We start from the raw sequence: 26031 nt of genomic DNA, 5'->3' as shown, positions 1-26031 counted from the left end.
AGTGGTTCAAAACTTCAAATACTATTTATTGATCACCTGCTAGCAGTTAGCCAATGTGAATCCCCTATTACAACGGTCTCATAAACTTGTTTACAATTTGAAAGCTTCAAAGAGCACCTACGGGAGGCTGCAATTCGAAACTGGCCCGGGTAAATGTCTGAAGATGAGATAATTAGATTAGATTTTTATATCTGTGTGTCGTGTATGTTATGATGAATTGAAAATGGGGGACCCTGATGTAAACAAGACGAAAGTCTTTCTCTGGTCTGCATCCCCTTAACAATTGTATGTATTGAGCCGTACTGTATTGTACCCATTCTGCAATCTGTTAATAAAAGTTTTCAATCAATCAATGTTATACTAACTTGACATTTTGTCAGAGGGCCACGCCCCCTCAACATACCGAGAGTTGGCTGTGCTCACAAGACAACATTACACAGCAATAATGTTTCTAACTGAACCCAATAGCACTGGTTCTTTAAGCTATAGTTAATATAAACCTGTGTGTACATGATCAATGTTTTATTTCTTCACGTGTGTTTTGACTAATATGTCATCACGGCATACACCTTATGCATACTGCATGAGATCATATATTTAGCATTTGTAGATTATATATGTAACTATATTTATTGTAGAGCAAATATAACAGAGGGCATACATACCCTCATCTTGCACCTTGGTGCCCATATGCGCATGTCTAGAGTTAATTATATTGCTATATTGTTTACACTGCCTTTTCTTATTCTATTTGTACTTCTCCACTGTACTATAATTTTACGACCTGTACCTGTATGTCTTCTACTACCTGTACCTCCCCTCCCCATGTTGCTATGATGCCTGGATTTCCCCAAGGGGATAAATAAAGGAATATCTTATATTATCTTAATATTAGTTATGATATGGGGGGGGACCTAACTGGTCGATAAGCTAACCAAAGGTACACAACACACTTCAAGTACCTGGGGGTCCACATCTCAGAGGACCTGACATGGTCAACACACATAGACTCAGTCGTAAAGAAGGCGAAGCAGCGCCTCTACCACCTGAGACAGTTAAGGAAGTTCAGAGTATCTGGGAAGATACTCCAGTCCTTCTACTCCGGAGCTGTAGAGAGCATCTTGACTGGAAACATCACTGCCTGGTATGGAAACAGCACGGCACAGGACAAGAAGGCCCTACAGAGAGTGGTGCAAGACACTTAACCCCTAATTGCTCCCGATGAGCAGGTTGGCACCTTGCATGGTTGCCTCCGCCGTCGGTGTGAATGTGTGAGTGAACGGGTAAAATGTGAGTAACAAATTGCAAAGCGCTTTGGATAAAAGCGCTATATAAAAAAGGAGCCATTTACTCTTATTACTACTTGTATTATGCACATCGTTGCGGGCGAGACCCCCCGCATTTCACTGTATACCTGTATGCCGTGACAAATAAAACTCTTGTATCTTGTATCACATGCATCAATGGTAGGCGAGTGCTTAGACACACACCCCCCCCCCTATCCGCTTGTTGGCCTACATTCTCTGAATGTACCGTCTTGTCCTGTTGTGCCTTTTTGTATTTTTGTATTTTATATTAGGACATTGATTTTATGCTTTGATTGTACAGCACTTTGGTTGGCTCTTGGGCTTTTAAACGTGCTTTATAAATAAATTACTTGACTTGACACACACACAGACACCCCCCCCCCCCGCACACACACACGCAATTAGACGAGACCATAGACAGAAACATAAGAATACAGCTTTACTGAGGCCCGGACAGAAACAGGTTTAAGAAACAGGAAAGGCCCCCCCCCCCCAAGCAGGTGACGCAGCAACGTGGTGGTGCAGTGAACACTACGCCGAGTCCTTTAACTCATAGAGGTAAATATCTTTGACAAGTTTCATCATTGTTCCAGTACCCTGGAAACAAACTACACATGGGAGATAGCAATACAGTGGGCGAGTACATATGCGGAAAGTAGCATCATGGTGAGAGTCAGTGTCGGGTCATTCCTTCTTGCCCTCCACCAGCTTCTTGCCCTCCACCAGCTTCTTGCCCTCCACCAGCTTCTTGCTCTCCTCCTCCTCCTCCTCTTCCTCCTCCTCCTCCTGCTTGGCCTCGTCGAAGGCCCCCTCCTCGTCCTTGTCCTCCCCGTCGCCCGTCCTGGAGTTGGGGACCCAGAGGCCGGACTCGATGCATCTCTTCATGTGGACCTTTGCCTCCTGAAATGGACAGAATGACATGATCATGAAACGTCATTACAACTTGATTGTGTAGCGAGAGGAGTATTGTACTTAGTTTTTTTTATCTACTTTTTCTCCTCCTTTTTCTGTGATTTTTCTCCCATCCCATCCTGATCGTTGCTAGACTATGCCCCCCACTGGTCGGTTGTAGGGAGGATAGAAGCCTTGCATCACGTGTCCCCTCCGGTACACGAGGAGGCAGCCTGTCACATCTTTTCACCTGCCAGCGCGGACTCTGTGGCGAGGTGTAACGTGTGGGAGGCTCACGCTGCCCCCGCCACTTCCTGTCTCTGCTGTGCAGGCGCCCTGACCGACCTGTAGGAGTCGCTGTTTACAACGACCAGATTACCACCCATCGACTTCCCACCCGCTGACTCTGCCAATTGAGTTAGTATGACGGCCGGCCCAAGCCGGAGGCAACGCCGACAGCCGGATTCGAACCCGGTGTCTCTTGCGTTGGTGACAGGCGCAATGTCCGCTGCGCCACCCAGCCGCTCTAGTTTGTATATTTGTATAGTGTTGGGACTTATTCCTCGTTTACTTACTTTTTTCACTGTATGAAGCACATTCTCAGGAGGCTCATACAGAACCAAGCATAAAAACAAACTTGAAACTGGTAAATGGTGCATTTATATAACAGCTTTTATCCAAAGCGCTTTACCTGTTCACTCACACATTCACACACCGACGGCGGAGGCGACCATGCAAGGTGCCGACCTGCTCATCGGGAGCAATTAGGGGTTAAGTGTCTCGCTCAAGGACACTTCGACACGCTGCCCGGGAAGAGAACCCGGAACCTTCCGACTACCAGACGACCGCTCTACCTCCTGAGCCACTGTCGCCCCCTTTGGTGCAACTACAGTTGTTTTAAATGTGCTTTAGAAATAAAACATATTCCGTCACAGTAGGTCCGAGACCTCGAACTAATTTAATATGATAGGGGTCCCTTTTTGGAATGCTTAGCTAGAACATAAGTGCTTCTCAATGTCCTCCCGTGTATTTTTTGTAAAATATATATATATATATATATATATATAATATGTATATATATGTCAGAAAACCAGCCCCTTGCGTCCTTAGTGTACACTATATGACATGGTGTATGTTTGTTCATTGATGTGACAGTGTCTGGCAACATACTGTTTGTGTTTTTTGATTTTATTTTTAATTTCTTTGTGTTTGTGATTTGTCTTGATGTGTGTTTGTGAAACTGTGAAGTGCCACAGAACAACAGTGACCCTTTTGGAAATTGACATCCTGTTTGTTCCTTTATAACCAGTATATTCTTTATAGACTTTAAAACTAAACTCTGGTTGGAAGACAGTGAAATGATTGTTGTGTGAATCTAACCTATTTTTCACATATAATAATTATGGAAACATATATACTGTAGGTATAAAGGTATAGATATGTATAATGCTATATTGATTATATGTTTCATCGGCAAATTATATGTTTCTGCTTAAGAATGATTTGCTTGGTCTGTACAGATGTATCTGTCTCCCTCCCTCCACATGAACATGCAGTAGGGAGTTAACTGTAAAGAATGTGACCTTGCCAGGCAGGGCCTCTTCCCTGAGCTCTCCGGCCGGCAGACGCATGGTTACCAGGTTAACCCTTTGTAAGTTCTGAATAAGATGAAAAGTGGAGGGACTTTCTCATACTTGAAAAAACTATGTAACTGAAGGTAACGCAAGTAAAAGAAAAGGGAGGGACACTTACTGTGCACGTAAAGTAAAACGATTGGATAAATATATACTACGTATTGTACGTTGGTTGGCTAGTGAAATGACATCCCTGTGACATCACTGTTTTTAGACCAATAGAAATATGATGCCGGATCAATATAAAAATGACTGTTCCTCCTTCGAGAGGCCAGATTTGAAGATTTTGCTTGCAGACACCAGGCACAAGCCGTGTTAGGCCTTTGATGTTTTTGTTTTATACTTCTTTTAACTGAGTTGGACATTTCCAATGAAGTCTCTTCTGTAACTTGCTTTTTCTAAATAAAACAGCTTTTTATAATATATCTTTTTGTATCCATTCTTCTGACCAGACGGACGGGTAAGCATTGAAATGTTTTTGCATTGTAACTTTACCCATTGCTTCGTGATGTTTATGATTTATGATGTAAAAACTTTAGAAGTGTGTCTTTAACCAGTCGGCAACAACACGGTCCCGTAATGTTCCTGATTTATGATGTAAAACCCTAGGAGTGGGCTTTTATCCACACAGAGACCTAGAGAAAGAACTGTATATGTATGGATGTAGAAGTGGGTTCTGTATAATGGGATTATCAAGTAAAGCCATACAGTGATAATACGTGTAACGGATAAGGGAAATGGACCTCATCTGAATAAAGAGTCCTTCCCAGTGCAAATAAAATAAAAGATTCCGCAACTTCAATCACTCGACCTAAGGTCGATGACTGGGGGGGTCGGAACGGTGCATTCGCTATCTCTTGTCGGTCAGTAGTAACAACAACATTTTGTAGACTCATTTGGTTCTGCATGTCAACCACTTCGCAGGACGCTGCTTGATATCAAGATGAGCAGACCAATGAGTTATGAAGTTAATGATCTGACCTAAGACCTAGCGTGGGCACTTATCAGAAACTATAAAAGCTGAAAATAAAATATTATAAAGAAATAAAACTAAAACTTATTTATTTACTGACTTACTGTTCCCACCTTGGGTTCATGGCATGTGAGCAGAATGGCCCGAAAATAGTGTCAGACTTGTACCCTCCAAGTTCCCTACAGTCACGAAAGGATCCGCACCGATTGAAGTTTATGGATACCTAAACTAACTTTAGGTTAGTTGTAACGTTAGTTTAGGTTTGTGTTAAGGAGGGGGAGGGGCTGGGGCAGCTTTCATAACGGCCCCCACCACACCACACCACACAGTCCCCCCCCTCCCTCCCCGAAGAGGTCAACTCATGAGCCCAATGACAGCAGATCAATATGCATCAATGATAAATTATTCCATAAACAAAAGCTTGGTAAACCGATTTCCCAGATGTATAGGATGATCACCATTTGCATGATGCCCGTTTAGAACGAATGCATTTTTAACACCAGCGAAGAAGAAATAAATTCACACACTGGAAGGTTGATTCTGCGATTTTCCAATGATCTGTTTCGAAACGGCCACCGTGTGAATATGGTCAATAGAACACCGTGTGAATATGGTCAACAGAACACTGTGTGAATATGGTCAACAGAACACTGTGTGAATATGGTCAACAGAATTGACAAAAGATGACTAGAAGCATGAAGTGAAATGAAGCGCATGTCGTTGAAACTCACCGTGGGGTCCATCTTGCTGATGGCGTCCTGCAAGAGCTGGATGTCCTTGTCGTCAAAGCATTTCTGCATTTCCTGCATTTAAGAAGATAAACCCAGTGAGATATTTATCATCACTACCAGGGAGACAGGGGGGGGGGGGGGATACAACCATGCACACAGGGGGGATGACTGCTGCCAAGAGCTGGAGAACTAAAGGCTGGAGAACTCTCCCCTCCTATCAGACAAACCTCTGGCAGAGACTCGTATACTTCTACAGGATCCAGGCCTCTCCTCTCCTCCTCTCCTCTCCTCTCCTCTCTGCTCCTCTCCTCTCCTCTCCTCTCCGACAAACCTCGGGCAGAGACTGGTATACTTCTACAGGATCCAGGCCTCTCCCCTCCCCTCCCCTCCCCTCCCCTCCCCTCCTCTCCTCTCCTCTCCTCTCCTCCCCTCCCCTCCCCTCCCCTCCTCCCCTCTCCTCCTACTCCCCTCCTCTCCTCTCAGACAAACCTCGGGCAGAGACTCGTATACTTCTACAGGATCCAGGCCTCCGGGTCCGATGCGCTTCTGCCGCTCCTCCTCCTCGTACTCCTTCATGGCCTTCTCGATGCGGACCTTGGCCCGGCCGCGGACCCTCTCCTTGAAGGACTCCAGCTCGTCGTTGAAGGCGTCCTGGTACTGCTGGTCTGCAGTCTGAGGGAGACGCAGGGTTAACATTAGTGCCCCTAACCTGGTACTGCTGGTGACGTGGCACTCCGTTAACACTAGTGCTGTTCTGGCCGATAGCGATATTAATATTGATGTTCTGGCCGATAGCGATATTAATATTGATGTTCTGGCCGATAGCGATATTAATATTGATGTTCTGGCCGATAGCGATATTAATATTGCTGTTCTGGCCGATAGCGATATCGATATCTCTGTATAGAAAACACATTTTTATGATAATCAAATAAAGAGCTATTTTTCTAAATGCATTTATTTGTACTTTTGTCATTTATTTTCAGAAATTACTGATATTTTTTAACAATTTAAGACCAAAACATGTTAGATAAAATAAAATAATTTTGAATGTTTTAAAAACAAATATATAGTTCTTATTCAAAATCGGCCCTATTTTGACAATCGGAACGATACCAATGTGTAAATAAATGTACCATAAGACTTTTTAAGACCAGAGCAAAGTTTAATACCAAGTTCACGACCATACTAGAAAAAATAAAACACATAGCAGCAGCTGTGAAGTGGATCATATCTGACAGACAGGGACCAGAGGGCAGAGGTCAATGGCTTCAAATTAATTGAGACTTTTTAATACCTTTTAACCTCCTCCATATTTTCAGAACGTTTGCCTAAAAGTACATACATTACATTACATACATTACAGTACGTACATACCCAAGTAAGTGGTATCTAGGGACATCTATGGGTCTCAGGGAATGTATTCCCAGTGTCAGAAATATTGTGTCTGTTACTAGGCTTGAGAAAATTGTAATGAACCAAAGGAGGATATAAATTATGATTAATATAATATATTTTTCTTCCATCTTGGACGTTGAATAACACCACTGAGCTCATTCAGCAGCTTCTTGACGTCACGTTTACTACAAATCTAAGCAGATGAATAAAGGGCAGATGATTAACAGCGGGTTTTGTAGATACAGTAGAGAATTTTGCGGACCAATGCAATTTGAAATATGATTATAAAATATAGAATATCAGGCCTATAAATTACCTTATTGTGGCCAAGTCACACATCTATGGATCGGGCCAAGTGACCGTCACAGGGCAGCAAGAACCGTGAATGAAATCCACTGTAAGTACAGTTACCTTTGTTGTTAGGGTTGCCGTGGCGATGTGGTATCTCCATGACTAATAAGCTCAGTTACCGCCGACACCTGACACCTGACTAATGATGCTGCATAACTGTAGAGCAGCCTGATGATGACATCACTGTTGGAATGTAGCATCCCTGCACACACACACACACACACACACACACACACACACACACACACACACACACACACACGCACACACGCACACACAGACACACACACACACACACACACCTTGATCTTGTTGAAGAACTGGCGGAAGCAGCCCCGCGGGTCGACCTGCAGACTCTTGGCGAGCTCCAGGATGAACTGCATCACGATGGTCTGATGGGCCACCTGCTCCATGAGGGCTCGCTTCTGCAGAGAGGGGGCAGAGAGGGGGCACAGCTTTAACCCTGACCCAGGAGCAGAGCCCTGTGGGGTGCAGGGTGCAGGGTGGGGTCAGGGTGGGGTTAGGGTGCAGGTCTCACCTCCTCCACCTCCAGGTCGATGCACATGATGACCAGGTAGTTGGCGGTCTCTTCACACACCAGGTGAGACTGGTCGGAGAGGTACTTCTGGCTGTCGTCCCAGCGGCCCAGCATGCCTGCAGCCAGAACCAGAACACAACCAGAACGTTTTTTTTTTTATGTTTTTCAAATGCGATTGTAAAAGTGAGTTACAATTATGAGGTACGAATACACTATTATGCAGCAACATGGATTTAATTAGCTGTTCCATTAGGCGTGTATGAACTAAATGAGTGGGCATATAGTTGCAGGGATTAAAGCAAAAAAATATCTCCTGACTGAACTTTTTTTCTGGCCAAGTCATATTCTTATTTGAACCTGCACTGTATTTTTTTTAATAGCGTTAGCGTTTTAACTAAGGGAGCCTACTTGTTTCGGTTTCGTCGATAATCGAATGTACAGTTAAGCTAATAAAGGATACTCACAACCACAGCAGAGGACTCACGTATTTGTACTGTGAAGTAACACGACAATGACAAATGTGTTGTTTCTGTTTTTCTTTTTGACATAGTTGCGGAACACGGAACAAGCTAACAACTCACCACTACAGCCTCCCTAGCCAGTCTCTTCAAACTTCCACTCGAAACTTTCTTTTGGTGGGTGGTGCCGCTCATCCTCTTTCGTCTGAGAACACCGCGGTGGGTTTTCTTTTTAGTGGCCGGCTTACTCCTTCCATTAACGTTATTATGCTAACGTTAGCTAATCGATATAGCAGGCGTGCGTAACGCTAAGTGCAAGCAGGTACATAAGCAGGTGGTGGATGTGACGTCGGTAAACAAGGAGAGATTTGACGCACGAGGCGTAAGACTCGTGTTTTCTGACATGCGTTTCTACTGGATCTACTGCCTGTTCATGGTCTATGCTGAAGGTCGGTCAGACCAAGTTTAAAAGAATAAAAGTGATTAAATCTATTACTTTTGCCCTGTAACATGTATATGTTTAAAGAGAATGTAGCGTATTATATCAGCCTATGATTTATGGTAAAGTAGATTCCCGCGGGGGTGCGTCATCTCAAAACATCTCCTGACTAAACATCTTTTTTTCAGGCAAAGTCATTCTTATTTTAACCTGCACTGTATATGTATATTTAATAGCGTTAGCTAAAAGAAAAAGAAAGACAACCCGTATCAGGGTCTGACAGCACTACAATTACATTTTCATATAACAAACAGGCTGAGACTCACCGGTAGAGCCGTCGCACCGCCGCTGACCCTTCAATAAGCTTTGTGGTGCGGGCATAAATGTGCGATTATTATACATTTCCGACGACGAACTATTAGCGTAATCCTGTCTCTCGAGTCGCTGCGTCCTGCCAGTATCGCTCCGCAGCTCGCCAATGACTGCTTGGCACGGCTGCGCCGCGATAGAAAAGAAATTCCCTTTTTCATGATATTTGACGCCTCCGATTGGCTCAATTTAGTTTAAATCTGTATGCATCTACAAATCATATTATACCAGGTAGCCAATTCCGTCAGACTGCGAATCAAATTGACGGAACGCTTTAATGCCTGTAGTTGTGTACAGTTAAGTATTCCAAGATATTTCACATAGTTTGATTATTGGATATTGGAGCTTGTCTTGTGTGTGTACTAGTCCAAGTCTCTAGTCCTTTGTCCCGTTTACCTGTAATGTTATGTTATGATGTTAGTATTATGTGTGTCTGTCTGTGTGTGTGTCTGTCTGTCTGTGTGTGTCTGTGTGTGTGTCTGTCGGTGTGTGTCTGTCTGTCTGTCTGTCTGTGTGTGTCTGTCTGTCTGTGTGTGTCTGTCTGTCTGTGTGTGTCTGTCTGTCTGTGTGTCCGTCTGTGTGTGTGTGTCTGTCTGTCTGTCTGTCTGTCTGTCCGTATGTCTGTCTGTGTCTGTCTGTGTGTGTGTCTGTGTGTGTCTGTGTGTGTGTCTGTCTGTGTGTGTCGGTGTGTCTGTCTGTCTGTCTGTCTGTCTGTCTGTCTGTCTGTCTGTCTGTCTGTCTGTCTGTCTGTGTGTGTACTAGTCCTTTGTCATGTTTACTTGTAACGTTATATGTGATGATGTCAGTATTATGCTGCAGGGTCACAATGTAAGTTTCTTTGTGGACCCCCCAGGACCCCCCAGGGAGGAAAGCTCCTGCGATGCGGTAGTTCGTTGGGGATCCTAATAAACTAAACTAATTGACCCGTCTCAAGCCCTGCCTTCTTTTCTTGATCCTCCAATCACAACCGTTGGTTCGTTGGTCAGTTGTGATTGGAGGTTGAAGAAAAGAGGGCTTGGCTTGAGACAGGTGGGAGGCCAGCAGGGGGCGTCGTACCAAAGTGTTTGATCTCCTTCTCTAACCCTAACCCTCGAGACAGGTGGGAGGCCAGCAGGGGGCGTCGTACCAAAGTGTTTGATCTCCTTCTCTAACCCTAACCCTCGAGACAGGTGGGAGGCCAGCAGGGGGCGTCGTACCAAAGTGTTTGATCTCCTTCTCGTACTTCTCCACGAACGTCTTGTGCTTCTGCTCCTTCTGCTCCTCCGTCTCGTCCGCCGGGTCTGGCAGCACGTTCACCACGCTCTGGGAGGGAGAGGAAGGGTTAACTCACCACGCTCTGGGTTAGGGAGAGGGAGAGGAAGGGTTAACTCACCACGCTCTGGGTTAGGGAGAGGGAGGGTTAACTCACCACGCTCTGGGTTAGGGAGAGGGAGAGGGAGGGTTAACTCACCACGCTCTGGGTTAGGGAGAGGGAGGGTTAATCTTTAGGTAAGGTTTTGTCCCGAGTCGATCCGACCACCCTGGACCACGTTCCCCGAAATCGGACTGAAAAACGATTTTTTTTTTTTACTTGTCAAAAAATATATTTTTTATGAAAAAAAAATATATATAGGCATAGGCATATATATATAAAAAATGTAAAAAACGTTTGGGTTTTTAAAAATTTTCGGGACCTCCATGTTTTGGGGGTATTCATCATCAAAATCTCCATGTTTTGGGGGTATTCATCATCAAAATCGGATCCGGGATTCGGCTCCCATCAGTCGGGCAAGAACTGCGGGTTTTCAGCCTCTCTCCTCTCTCCTGGAGCCTCTCCGAAGCTCCTCTCATATACTCGGGATGGAACCTGTCTGTCAGTAGCCCCCTGTGCACGACATAGCGGAGGAAGGCCGATTTTCGAGAGCGGTGGGAGAGAGTGCCATGTCCGATTTTTCCGCGCCGCGTGGGAGCAAATTCGAGACACATATTCGGTTGCAAAAAGGTGTCCCACGGTCTCCTCTATGGCCGTGAATATTTTCACGCGGATCGGAATCACGGCGCGCCCGTGGGACACTTTACCGTTTCGGCGAGTTTATTCCACGCTTTCGGCTTTCCTTTTCTAAGCATTTTCGGGGCTACATGTGACTGAGTACAAGTTGCGGGACGCCCAGATGTACCCACGGTAGAAAGCTCGCGTGGAGCCCATAATAGGCTCACTTAATACAGCGTTTTTAAAATCACGTGAAATTTTCAGGGTAGCGAGACGACCTTTTCCCCTTGTTTTCGATGATGGAAGCGATTTAGGAAAAGGAAATATTCGGCCCGTGGGATCCGTGGGAAAATCGGCGAGTTCGCGTTTCCTTTTCTCGCAAATCTAGCTCCCGCTGCCAAACCAAATTAATCTCGACATCGCTTCACCAATAGTCGTTATCAGAACACTACACACATATCATAATAGAACACACATCGAATGCCTTTGTTAATCATAAGTAGTAACTTTATAATAATAAGAAGAAGAAAGGGTCGGGGGGGGGTAACCGCTGGGTATGTTCTTCATTGGGAGGCGGAGATATAATAGTCATCACGCAATGTTTATATTTCACGATAATGTTGCCGTCTCTCTCTGCCAAATTTCTCAGTTCTTCGCTTGATATGAAGCCCTCACCTCACCTGGAGCCTCACCTCACCTGGAGCCTCACCTCACCTGGAGCCTCACCTCACCTGGAGCCCTCACCTGGAGCCTCACCTCACCTGGAGCCTCACCTGGAGCCTCACCTCACCTGGAGCCCTCACCTGGAGCCTCACCTCACCTGGAGCCTCACCTGGAGCCCCACCTCACCTGAAGCCCTCACCTTGCTGAAGCCCTCCTTGCTGAGCGTGTCCACGTTCCAGGGCATCTTCCTCTCCTCCCGGCTGTGCTCGTCCACCCTCTTCTCCCACTCCCGGTCCTCCTTCTTCAGCCTCTTCTCCTCCGCCTGGGCCTTGCCCAGCTCCGCCTTGGCGTCGTCCGTGGCCGAGTTGGCCAGCTCCCGCGTCTTCTTCTGGGCCTCCGTCAGCCTCCGCTTGCACTCCTTCTGGGCCTTCACCATCTCCTCGCCCTTCTTCTGGAACTCATCCATCCTGTCCACGCGGGCCTGGAGAACACAAGAGAGAGAGAGAACATCACACATAATGAAGACACTGGAGAGGCTGCTTCTCCACCATCTGAGGCCACAGACTGAACACGCCCTTGACCCCCTGCAGTTTGGGTATCGGGAGAGCATCGGGGTGGACGACGCGGTCCTCTACATGCCCCACCGGGCCTACTCCTACCTGGATGAGCCGGGGAGTTATGTGAGGATTATGTTTTTTGATTTTTCGAGCGCTTTTAATACTATCCAACCTCCCATACTTAAAGACAAGCTCAGGAAGATGGGGGTGGATCCCTCCTTCACTTCCTGGATCACAGATTACCTGACAGACCGACCACAGTTTGTCAGAATGGGCAACTGTGTCTCGGAGACAGTGGTCAGCAGCACTGGGGCTCCACAGGGGACTGTTCTCGCTCCGTTCCTGTTCACCCTCTACACGGCAGACTTCAACTACAACTCTGAGTCTTGCCACGTCCAAAAATACTCGGACGACACAGCGATTGTGGCGTGTGTGAGGAAGGGACAGGAGGGAGAGTACAGGGACCAGGTGGGAGCCTTCAGCGACTGGAGCGAACGGAACGGCCTTCTCCTGAACGCAAAAAAGACCAAGGAGATGGTACTGGATTTCCGCAGGTCGAAACCACCTCTGCAACCAGTCAGCATACGGGGAAACAACATTGAGACGGTGCAGACATACAAATATTTAGGCGTGCACCTGGATGATAAGCTGGCCTGGGCTGCTAACGCGGAAGCGCTCTACAAGAAAGGACAGAGCCGGCTGTTCTTCCTCAGGAGGCTCAGGTCTTTTAATGTGTGTGGGGAAATGTTGTTCATGTTCTATCAGGCAGTGGTGTCAAGTGTGCTCCTCTACGCCGCTGTCTGTTGGGGTGGTAATACCACGGCCAGGGATACCAGACGGCTGGATAAGCTGGTCAAGAAGGCTGGCTCAGTGGTGGGGAGGAGACTGGACCCACTGGGGACCGTGGTGGAGAGCCGCACTCAGAGCAAGCTGCTGGCCATCATGGGCAATACCAACCACCCTCTCCACCGCCCCCTGGTGGGGCAGAGCAGCAGTCGCAGCGGACGGCTCATCTCCCTGCACTCACGGACTGAGCGGCACAGGAGGTCCTTTGTCCCCACAGCCATCAGACTGTAGTCCAGGGTTCGAAATTAACGGGGGCTCGGGGCAAAATGCCCTTGAAAATGGACAAAATGCCCCCGAAAATCAGTTAAGGGGGGCAGAAAATGCCCCCGACAGTTTACTAATTATATATATAATTATATATATGATCTACAGTAGGGGTGGGACGATACATCGATCCAGATCGATACATCGATGTAATTATCAACAATCGAATCGGATCGATGCGATGTAATAAGATCGATTCATATCGATACTCTTATTTTGAAAATCCTGTGGCGAGTCTCATATCCGCCCAAGAACAACAGCAGTAGCTCTGTGTGTGTAGACGTTACAGCATAGCATTCTCCCTTTCTGTGTGTGTGTGTGCGCGCGTCTTTGGAAAGACCAGATGAGGTCAGAGGAGTTTGATGTCTAAATGTTATTTAAACATAAACAATATAATACATAATAAATGTAGGCCTATACATGATCATGCAACATCAACAAATTGTTGTAGGAACGGTTTGGGAGAGGGAGGTTGTGAGTTTTGAGTTCCAAAAAATGTAGCTTAAAGTTTAAAGCTCAATATATAAAAACGTGGCACTTTACAGTGAACAGGAGGTCTATTTGTATTAAAAACAATAGATTGATTTTCCTTTAAATGTCTGGAAGAGCTCAAAAATACAAATGTCAAATGATATTTTCATTACCTTTTTTTTGTTGATCTAAATGTTACTGATTGTGTTAAATGGGCATATGATATCATCTCATATCGATCGCAGGCACCTGAATCTAATCGTATCGTATTGTATCGTGAGAGACTTTGTGATATCGGCAAATATCGTATCGTTGTCCAAAGAATCGATATCGTATCGTATCATGATGAAACTGGTGATTCCCACCCCTAATCTACAGTGCGAGCATTTCCCTTGTATTTGCCCCTAATAATATGTGTGTGTGCGCCACCCGGAAAAATCATTTACTCGAGACGAGTGACGATTACAAAACAGCTCCGCTGTTATAATAGTCCCACATTACACAAGGCGCATAAACGTCCAATCACAGTAGCGCCCGAAAACAAAGTCACGGTACCGGCTTAGGCAAGTTATTAGGGGTGGGAATCACCAGTTTCATCATGATACGATACGATATCGATTCTTTGGACAACGATACGATATTTGCCGATATCACAAAGTCTCTCACGATACAATACGATACGATTAGATTCAGGTGCCTGCGATCGATATGAGATGATATCATATGCCCATTTAACACAATCAGTAACATTTAGATCAACAAAAAAAAGGTAATGAAAATATCATTTGACATTTGTATTTTTGAGCTCTTCCAGACATTTAAAGGAAAATCAATCTATTGTTTTTAATACAAATAGACCTCCTGTTCACTGTAAAGTGCCACCTTTTTATATATTGAGCTTTAAACTTTAAGCTACATTTTTTGGAACTCAAAACTCACAACCTCCCTCTCCCAAACCGTTCCTACAACAATTTGTTGATGTTGCATGATCATGTATAGGCCTACATTTATTATGTATTATATTGTTTATGTTTAAATAACATTTAAACATCAAACTCCTCTGACCTCATCTGGTCTTTCCAAAGACGCCCGCACACACACACACAGAAAGGGAGAATGCTATGCTGTAACATCTACACACACGGAGCTACTGCTGTTGTTCTTGGGCGGATATGAGACTCGCCACAGGATTTTCAAAATAAGAGTATCGATATGAATCGATCTTATTACATCGCATCGATCCGATTCGATTGTTGATAATTACATCGATGTATCGATCTGGATCGATGTATCGTCGCACCCCTACAAGTTATACATTCAGAATCAGACAACGCAAAAAAATCAGCCAGCCATGAAGCCCATTCATTTTTATTTTGAGCAAAAGAGAGACGAGGAGAAAGAGAGGAATCCGGCTGACATGGCTTTTGAAGTGATATTCGCACGTGTTTTTGCGGGTCCAGTCCCCACGGTATGTTGACAGAATTCGCAAAACACCTTATCGACTGAAGCATAAAAGTCATTAGGATACTGCTCTGCTCTGAATTTAGGGCTTAGTGGGGAATTTCTTCCGACGTTAACGTTAACGACGCACCGAAGCAGCTAGACCATTTCTCCGTGTTGTGTGTAACACGCAGCGGTCCCCGCCTCCTCCCTCCTTGCAACAAACGTTCCACCCAAAAACGGAATTTCTATTTCATAATGAATTAAAGAATTGTATAAAGAATTTTCAATGTTCTGTCATCTAATAATATATTCCATTACCTTTCCTATCTGTATCAAAGTCAAAATGTTGGTATCATAACAACACTACAACATACAAAAGCAGCTTGACAACCGATATCCTTTGCGTTTGATTGATTGAAAACTTTATTAACAGATTGCAGAATGGGTACAATACAGTACAGCTCAATACACACAAGTTAAGGGGATGCAGACCAGAGAAAGACTTTCGTCTTGTTTACATCAGGGTCCCCCATTTTCAATTCATAGTGTGCACACGCACAGTATAATAATGCAGTTAATAAACTCTGTGTTACTTGAACAATTTTCACTGTGCTCCTAAATTTCTTTGTGTGCTCCTAAATTTTTATTTAGATTTTATTTATTAACATTTTATTTAGGAGCACATGTGCTCCTTGGGAAAAAGGTTAGGTTAGAGCCCTATATATAGAGACATTAACACTTTAACTGCCAGAAGACGTGTTACAGCGTCCTTCCCGGCCATGCTCAAGTTGCCGAAGGACGCTTTACAGCGTCTTTAATATCAATATTTCAAAAATCTGTGATCGGATTCATATTTCCCCTCCGCTGGCCTGAGATCCACCAGGAGGACCCACTGAGCTCTCTGGCGGTTCAGGAGCGCCATCTGGTGGCCGATCGGCACAATCGCCAAACAGGAAGTGCTGTGGAGGTTGTGCTGTTCGGCCATATTACTTCCGGGCACTCGGTTTGGCTCCCGGCACTCTGGCTCGTCACAATACATAGCGATCCATTGCCAATAACTCGATAAACAACATGATTTGGACGTATATACCATTATACAACCTGGAAATGGACCGGGTAAATCGACATCCCATAATGGTAAAATTTCTACTCTACGCTGATCGCCCAACGGCGCGAGGAGACTAGGGGTGGGAATCACCAGTTTCATCATGATACGATACGATATCGATTCTTTGGACAACGATACGATATTTGCCGATATCACAAAGTCTCTCACGATACAATACGATACGATTAGATTCAGGTGCCTGCGATCGATACGAGATTATATCATATGCGCATTTAACACAATCAGTTATGAGACTCGCCACAGGATTTTCAAAATAAGAGTATGGATATGAATCGATCTTATTACATCGCATCGATCCGATTCGATCGTTGATAATTACATCGATGTATCGATCTGGATCGATGTATTGTCCCACCCCTAGAGGAGACTGGGGTGAGTTTTAGCGTGTAGTATTACCGTCTTCGATTCTAACTGCTATGATCAACATTTGACCCACATTAGATGATTGGTATAACGCTGCCCACGGAATTATAAACGGCCCCTCGCCCATCCGGTCAACATCAGATGACGTGTAGTAACTTCTAGAAGTACGTCTAGTTGGAATTTTTTATATCGCGCCGATTGCCATCAAGCTGTATTGCATCATCAATATAATGCATTTGGGGCTATAGATCACATTCTGGAGAAAGCTGCAGAAAGAGATGAAAACATACTTATACATTAGACCATACTTTAGTATGAATATGTGAATGAAAAAGTTTAACGTTGCTTCACCCTGAACAATACATATAGGACTTTGAATGGGCCCTAATAATGGCAATCTAGCAATATGATTTAAAAAGTTATAGCCCTGCAAACAGGGACCGAAACTAAAGCCCGCCACCCGCCAGGGGCGCTCTGTTTTTACCTTTGGCGCTTGACACTTAGAGGGCTGCCCGCCGTGTGGCGTGTAGACGTGTAGTTCATAACCATAGTTCATAACGATACTCTTGTGCGAGTACAGATTATAGCCGCGCTCGTCTTTTTTTTCTCCGTCGCGAGATCGTTAAAAAACTACAAGTCCCACATTGCACTCAGGTCAACGGTCCAATCACAGTAGAGTGACGTGACTGGTTTCATGAGAAAAAAAGCAAATGACCAATCGGAAGCTCTTATTTGGCTTGTTTACTTCCTGAAACGCCACCATTGCCGTATGCGGGCAGTCTGCTCTAGCCAGCTACCGTTACTGTTTAAACAATGACCCAGTCAACTATTCACTTTTAGTTTAATACATGACGAGGCATTGTCTAACGGTATCTAGCTGGCTAGCTACTGATAGCTGCTGATATCAACAAATGCTCCAGCAATAGTCGACTCGAGTGCACAATACCTCCGTTCCCTCGTTAGCTAGCTTAGCTAGCTCACCATCTGTCCCAGTAAACTAAATTGTCTTAACGTTATCTACCGGGCTAGCAGTAGCTACAGATAGCTCCTGATATCAATGTCTTATAACATTGATTGAATGCGTATTCTAGCTGAGGGCATGTTGAATGTGATTTGACAATAGAACCGTAACGTTATAAATAGGGTCCAGCTGCATCGCCGGAGAATCCTTGCATGTAGGGTCTAGCTGAATATAGGGTCTAGCTGCAGGGCCGGAGAATCCTTGCTGGAGCTGGAGGCTACTCAAGTATACACACAGACAGTGGAGCTGTTTGCAGATAGCAAGCATTTTGACTTATTGCGTGGTGGCGATGTCTCGCAGATAATACAACTACAAGTATGATTATATAATATATATTTTATTTAAAAAAAAAATGTATATAAAATATATACATATTTTTTTTTAATCAAAAACATTTTGGCAGGTAAGAAATATGCTTGGCGGGTAGACTCTTCCCATCTACCCGCCACTGGCCGGTGAGTCAAAAAGTTAATTTCGCTCCCTGCCTGCAAAGAAGGGGAACTTATCCATGTTAAATATAGCTGGCAATCCACATACTGTCCTTAGAACAGGCTGTCATCCCCACCTGCCTGAAGAAGTCCACTATTATCCCTGTACCCAAAAAATCCAAGCCTGCTTGCCTCAACGACTACCGCCCTGTAGCTCTCACCTCCATAGCCATGAAGTGCTTTGAGAAGCTAGTAAAGGGCTACATCTGCTCCTCCCTCCCCATCAACATGGACCCCCTGCAATTTGCATACCGCCCCAACAGGTCCACGGAGGACGCCATATCCCATGTGCTGCACACAGCAGCATCACACCTGGACAAGAGGCAGGGGAACTATGTGAGAATGCTATTCATCGACTACAGCTCGGCATTCAATACCATAGTCCCCTCCATACTCATAGCCAAGCTCAGGGACCTGGGCTTGGGCTATGACCTCTGCCAGTGGGTCTTGGACTTCCTGACTGGCAGACCCCAGGTGGTGAGAGCAGGCAACTGCACCTCCTCATCCATCACCCTCAACATAGGGGCCCCCCAGGGCTGTGTTCTGAGTCCCCTCCTCTACTCCCTGTACACACACGACTGTGTGGCTCAGCGGAGTAGCAATACAATCGTCAAATTTGCTGACGACACAGTGGTGGTGGGCCTGATCTCTGCCAACGACGAGAGGGCCTACCTGGAAGAGGTCAAGGTCCTGGCGGGATGGTGCCAGGAAAACAGCCTCTCCCTGAACGTCAGCAAAACAAAGGAGATGATTGTGGACTTCAGGAGGTCGGGGGTCAAGGACTACAGCCCCCTCAGCATCGACGGGGCACCGGTTGAGAGAGTCAACAGCTTCAAGTACCTCGGAGCCTACATATCCGAGGACTTGACATGGACCACACACATTAACAGTGTGGTGAAGAAGGCACGACAACGCCTCTACTTCCTCAGGCGCCTAAGGAAGTTCCAAGTCAGCCAGAAGATCCTTAAGAACTTCTACTCATGTACAATAGAGAGCATCTTGACCGGCAACATCACCTCCTGGTTTGGGAATAGCACTGCAAAAGACCAAAGCAGACTACAAAGAGTGACACGTGCAGCCGAACGCACAATTGGAGGGGGGCTCCCCACCCTCCAGAACATTTACTACAAGCGTTGCAAGGGGAAGGCTAAGAGAATTATTAAGGACTCGAGCCACCCGAACAACTGCCTCTTTGAACTGCTGCCGTCAGGCAAGCGATACAGGAGTCTCAAGGCGAGCACAGAAAGACTCAGAAGTAGCTTCTATCCCCAGGCCATCAGGCTGCTAAACGAACAATGAATGAACACTACACAACAACAACCACCAAACACACATAGCACACACATCCACACGCACACACTCACTTTAAACAAACACACTGTAGCACCCACTACACACACTTTATAGCACACACCCACTTTAAACAAACACACTGTAGCACCCACTCCCCACACTTTATATTTATGGATGAAGGATTGCACTACAACTCGTACACCTTACTGTAAATTGTACCTAAAATTGTACCTCATCCCATTTCTGCTTTGCACTAGATAGTACTGTACATTAGTACACTGCATAGTATTGTGTATTGTATATTATATGGTAACTCAGAACATTGTACATATGTCTATACCGAACACTGTGACCTCATTTTCTTCTTCTAAATTCATGCTATATTATGTTATTATGTTATTTGATACTATCTTGTCTAGCACAGTCTCTGGAGCGTAACAGTAAGAAGCATTTTGTATGAAAGTATTCTGTACTTCTGTATGACAACTATTAAAGAACTTGAACTTGAACTTGAACATACATTTTCCGGATTTCTGGCCGGCACCCAAAGTGTTAACATTACATTATCAAACATAGGGACGAAGACTGTAAAAAAAAAGTGTCAACAATGTTTTATAATCCTTATGTTAATTTTCATCATAAAAATTCAGTGCCCCCGAAATACAAAAAAAAGCCCCCGAAAATCAATTAAGGGGGGCAAAAAAAGCCCTTGATTTTTTTTTAAATTTCTAACCCTGGACTGTACAACAGCGTATTATAGTGCGGGGGACATGACCTCTGACCCACACACCTGTTTTTACACCTGTTTTTTTTACACCTGTTTTTACACCTGTTTTTATACACTGTTTTTATACACCTGCTTTTATCTAATCACGCTCCTATTAATATTGATGGGTATGATTTAATTGAATTTTATCATGTACTTATTTTTAATTCATGATGCAGACATAACGTGTAATAACTGTATGGGAACGGTCAATGTCTGTATACTGTTGTGAGCTGCGAGATACTTTATCTATCTATCTATCTATCTATCTATCTATCTATCTATCTATCTAAGTTGCCTTTGAGAACCAATAGTTACAATACAGCACTTTCGTAAACTTTGTTGTTTTTAAATGTGCTCTATAAATAAAGTGGATTGGATTAATGAATTAAGTAGCCCCTTTCGTGACTGTGACGCAGCCAACAAGGTTTCACTCGGCTGTGTGATTTAATTCAAGGTGGCTCGCTGTTGTCGTTTGAACAACTTCAGATTTCATGGGAACTACCAATCCCCCAAATCAAGAATGTTTAAGATGAATGAAGTAAGATTTTGATTATTTGAAATATGGCCTGTGTAGACTAAACTATGCACAGAATTATGTCAGTCTACAAGGTCCAGATTCTACATGGTCCGGCAATGTAGACTTTGTAGACTCCACTACAGACCAATTATCAGTGAATGTTCATGCATTTTTAAGAAGGGCAACTTCCACAAAAAAACAAAGAACTCACCAAAACATCTCAGTAGCACCTTATCTAAATGTTCTATTTCATATATGGAGATTCATATTTATTTATGTATTGCATGCATTTCTACATTTTATTTCCTATTTTGTTTATTCATCCCAGTATCTTTCTTTCTTATGTGTGGAATTCTACAAGGCATGTAGGTGTATATGTGTTTGAGGATGATATCCTTCAAACGGGCAATAGTGATGATATAATTTGGGCAGTGCTGAGCTGGGTTACTTTCCTCCAGTGTATTTGTCCCCCGGCCCCACCCAATGGCCACACACACATACACACTTTTTTAATGTTCGAAGCTTGTGCCATCGAACGAAGCTTCGAAGTATTTAAGACAGCCCTACTTTCCATACCTGGAAAATGAAAAAATGAATCCCATGTTTTGAATGTTTTCCAGGTACCGTGGGAACCCTGCATACAGAAAAGCATGAAATGCTTCTTTCTGTTTTGCTCCCGAGAGTGTGCCAGATAGATAAAATAACAAGATAGTGTAAAATAGTATAATATAAGTAAGTATAAAATAGAAAGTCAAGTACACAAACAAGTGTAAACAAAACAAAAATGTTCAATATACATATATACAGTATATGTACGGTCTATACTTCTATACAGTCTATACAGTCAGCTACTATACAGTACAGTGTAGAATGGTGAGTTATAGCTTAGCTTGTGGTGCCACCTTGTGGTGGTGAGGTGCAATGAGGTGCATGGGATTGATGCCAATAAATATAAAGTGTGTGTGGCGCTTTTCCACTGCATGGTACCTACTCTACTCTACTCTACTCGCTTTAGGTACCTGGTACTTCGTTCCTTTTCCACTGCAGGTACTAAAATAAAGTACTCAGTTTGTCTCCGTGTGGGGAGGCGGGGCTGCTGGTGTACAGCTGAGAGCTCCATAGCTCTGTGAGAGCTCCAGTATAGCTATGTCCGTGAGCTAGGCGCCGTGCAAGCCAGAGTAAAACAGAGTTTTCAATCAATCAATCAATAACAACATTAACGAGACTCTCGTTGTGTCTATTCTGCTAACGCTAACGTTACCTCTCATTGTGTCTATTCTACAAGCGTTAACGTTAGCTAGGCTGTCTATGCTAACGTTAACGTTAGCATTAGGCTAACAAGCTGTAACGTTACCAGTCGCGTCTATTTGCTAACGTTAGGTAATAACCGGTTTAAAATGGATGGTGATTACCTCACGTTGTGTCTATTCTACTAGCATTTACGTTACTCATACAAACAATCAATAGCGAGTTATATTGATCACGCTATGTACGATAGCCATGCTAAAACGCTAGCACAACATTAGCACAACATAAGCTTAAGCCTTAACAAGTCAGCGATCTTTTTGCAAAACTAAACTCTCCGCTCTGTGGCAATTGTGTTGATGTCGGTATTGTTTAATCAATAAATGAGGCAGAATACACAGTGACTGTGTTGTTTATTTATTGAACTTGTGCCTGCTGCAACCATAATGAAATCCTATGCGAGACATTAAAGATGGCGGCTTTCTGTTTTCGTTCAGACCAGGTTCAGACTCTCCAACGAGTGACGCGTCTCTCTTCTGACCAATCAGTGGTCTGCAGTGTTTCACGTGACTTTTCTAGTACCAGTTCTACCCGCTTGGCACGCGCTTGGAACCACGACAGAGCAGGGACTAAAAAAGTACCCAAAAAGTACCGTACTTTGGTAATGGAAAACCGAAAATACCGAGTAGAGTAGAGTAGGTACCATGCAGTGGAAAAGCGCCAAAAAAAAGTGGGTAAAGTGGGTGCTACAGTGTGTTGTTTGTTTAAAGTGAGTGTGTGCGTGTGGATGTGTGTGTTGTGGGTGTATTTGATGTTCTGTTAGTGTTATTGTTCGTTGAGCATCCTGATGGCCTGGGGACAGAAGCTCCTTCTGAGTCTCTCTGTGCCGGCCATGAGACTCCGATAGCGCTTGCCTGACCGCAGCAGTTCAAAGAGGCAGTTGTTTGGGTGACTGGTACTGTACTTGTGCTGTATGATGACAATGCATTTGAATCTATGAACTGTTTGCTAGCCCCTTTCGTGACTGCTGATGCACGCCTTGCTTTGAATGCAGCTGTAAGGCGTCGTGCATCATCAGTCATGAAGGGGCGAGACGTTTGCTGAACAAGCTAACTGGCTGTATACATGTTGGCTACAGCTACACCCATTTTCCCTTTACAGAAACACTCAGTGGCTTCATGAACTAACTGAAGTGTCCCTGGGTGAGGGTCTGTACCTGGTGTAGGTTAGGGTGGGGGTCTGTACCTGGTGTAGGTTAGGGTGGGGGTCTGTACCTGGTGTAGGTTAGGGTTAGGGGGTCTGTACCTGGGTGAGGGTCTGTACCTGGTGTAGGTGAGGGTTAGGGGGTCTGTACCTGGGTGAGGGTCTGTACCTGGTGTAGGTTAGGGTCTGTACCTGGTGTGGGTTAGGGTGGGGGTCTGTACCTGGTGTAGGTTAGGGTGGGGGTCTGTACCTGGTGTAGGTTAGGGTCTGTACCTGGTGTAGGTTAGGGTCTGTCCCTGGGTTAAGGTTAGGGTCTGTACCTGGTGTAGGTTAGGGTGAGGGTCTGTACCTGGTGTAGGTTAGGGTGAGGGTCTGTACCTGGTGTAGGTTAGGGTCTGTCCCTAGATTAGGGTGGGGGTCTGTACCTGGTGCCTCCACCTGAAGAGGCTGGGGGTGTCGATGTTGGGGTGGGTGTCGTCCTCGTCATCAGACACCTCGATGTGGTCCCACACGCTGTAGTCGATCCTGGACATGATGCTGGTGATGATACTGCAGCTAGCTGCTAGCACGGCGCGTTAGCCTGTAGCTGTGGGATGACTCGTCTGGAGATAATAAACACGCAGCGCACCACAGTACTGTTTAGAAGTCTCCAAACCTACAGGAAGCCGCGGTGTTTATTAATAACGATATCTCCCCCGCGCGGATACAGGGTGTGACTCTGTGTGTGTTTACCGTCAGACGACCAGCCTGAAGCCTCAGCTCAGCGCCACAGATTCTACTAGAAAGAAGAGGCGCTGCGGATTTCCGGGTTTCCGCCTGGCGTCACCACGTCGCCTGTGTCGTCACCACGTCGCCTGTGTCGCATTGACGTACGCGGGACGCTCTCTGATTGGCTAGCCGCGTACAGCGAAGACCCTCTCTGATTGGTTTAGCGCCGAAGGGTCTCTTCCGCATATTCAACAACAATTGATATGTTGTTCCCTAACACTAACCTTAATCTTAACCCTAACTCTAAGCATAACCCACTTCGAAAGAGGGCCAAAGCATAACCACTTTGAAGCAGAGAATATTATGTACAGTACAAGGCGGAAGAGACCCTTCGGCGCTAAACCAATCAGAGAGGGTCTTCGCTGTACGCGGCTAGCCAATCAGAGAGCGTCTTCGCAAACATAGGCTAGGGGGGGGGGATCACGCACGAGGTCCGACTCCAGTCGAAAAAGGAAGGATTGATTGAAAACTTTATTTACACTAGATTACAGAATGGGTACAATACAGTACGGCTCAATACTAACAACTGCTAAGAGGATTAAGACCAGAAAAATACTTTTGTCTTGTTTACAAGACTTTCCTCCCCCTCGTATGTATATATTTTCTGTTAGGATCTCTGTTTAACAGTACTGTATATCTGTATGTCATGAATCATGATATATATCTGTATGTCATGTATGCCATAAATGTCATGATGTCATGTATGCTGTGTATGTCATATACGTTATGATGAATTGAAAATGGGGGACCCTGATGTAAACAAGACGAAAGTCTTTCTCTTGATTGATTGATTGAAAACTTTATTAACAGATTGCAGAATGGGTACAATACAGTACAGCTCAATACACACAATTGTTAAGGGGATGCAGACCAGAGAAAGACTTTCGTCTTGTTTCCACCAGGGTCCCCCATTTTCAATTCATCAGGACATATATGACATACATGACATACAGATAGTCAGTACTGCTACATCTATACATTTATGACATACCAGATTTGCAAATACAGTACTGTTTGTGATACAGAAGGAGTCAAGAAAAGGGAGTATATACATTTGACGTAGAAACTGTACATTGGAGGAGGTTGGGTGGGGGGGGTTGGGTACACTGGGATATTGACAACCATACTGGGTAATTTACATTGGAGGTGGTTGGGGGGGGGGGGGGGCACACTGTATAAACAAGCAAAACTGTACATTGAGGGGGGGGAGACTCTGTACAAACAAACAAAATTGTACATTGGACTATTGACAAAACCATACTAGGTAAATGACTGTACATTGGAGGGGGTTGGGTTAGGATATTTACAGGGGCCAGTGTTGAATTGCAGTCTCCCGTAGGTGTCTCTTGAGAGAGGTTTTGAAAGTGGGTAGTGATCCACATTCCTTTACAGCTTTGGGTAGGGCGTTCCACATTGGTCTGCATCCCCTTAACAATTGTGTATTGAGCCGTACTGTATTGTACCTATTTAGCAATCTGTTCATAAAGTTAACTGAGGTTTCCCTCATTTACAGTCACGTCAGTGTACATACAGTAATAAGTCACATCAGTGTACATACAGTAATAAGCAACAAAGGCAACAATAAGACAAGTAAGGATATATAAATTAAAACAGTACAACTTGATTGACAATGGTTAGTAGATAAAGGTTTTAAACTTTAATGAGATAGAGGCATCATAGCAAAATGCAGATGTACCCGTTCTGAGCCAACACTAATCAAATCTTCACATAAAAAAGTTCATGGAGTGTGCCTTGCCCTTGCATAATCAAAACCGCAGAATATATTATTTATATCACATGAGTGGTCTCTCAAAGTTCTTGTTCCTTTATTTGATAGACAAATAAATAGTTTGTAGTTTAAGTAATTAACTACACCTCAAAATAGGAAAAAGGTACAACTACAATAACTTTGCCAATTTGAAATTACAACCAG

General features: G+C 44.6%; 1 protein-coding gene across 1 annotated transcript; it reads right to left on the bottom strand.

The window, feature by feature from the left end:
* Positions 1-1731: 1731 nt before the first annotated feature.
* On the bottom strand, positions 1732-24131 carry LOC311240138 (hsp90 co-chaperone Cdc37-like). Its single transcript, XM_084328674.1, has 8 exons — positions 23756-24131; positions 11921-12202; positions 10286-10391; positions 7824-7939; positions 7588-7710; positions 6026-6208; positions 5537-5608; positions 1732-2207 (listed from the first exon to the last, which is right to left on the bottom strand). The coding sequence occupies exons 1-8, from the start codon at positions 23861-23863 to the stop codon at positions 1992-1994; spliced, it is 1206 nt and encodes a 401-aa protein (XP_084184800.1). The 5' UTR covers positions 23864-24131; the 3' UTR covers positions 1732-1991.
* Between the last annotated feature and the right edge of the window lie 1900 nt (positions 24132-26031).

The sequence above is a fragment of the Notolepis coatsorum genome (genome assembly GCF_963971535.1).
Source record: "Notolepis coatsorum genome assembly, chromosome: 14".
Taxonomy (NCBI): Eukaryota; Metazoa; Chordata; class Actinopteri; order Aulopiformes; family Paralepididae; genus Notolepis; species Notolepis coatsorum.
The sequence above is the reverse complement of the archived record's forward strand: the minus strand, read 5'-3'. Positions and strand labels throughout refer to the sequence as shown.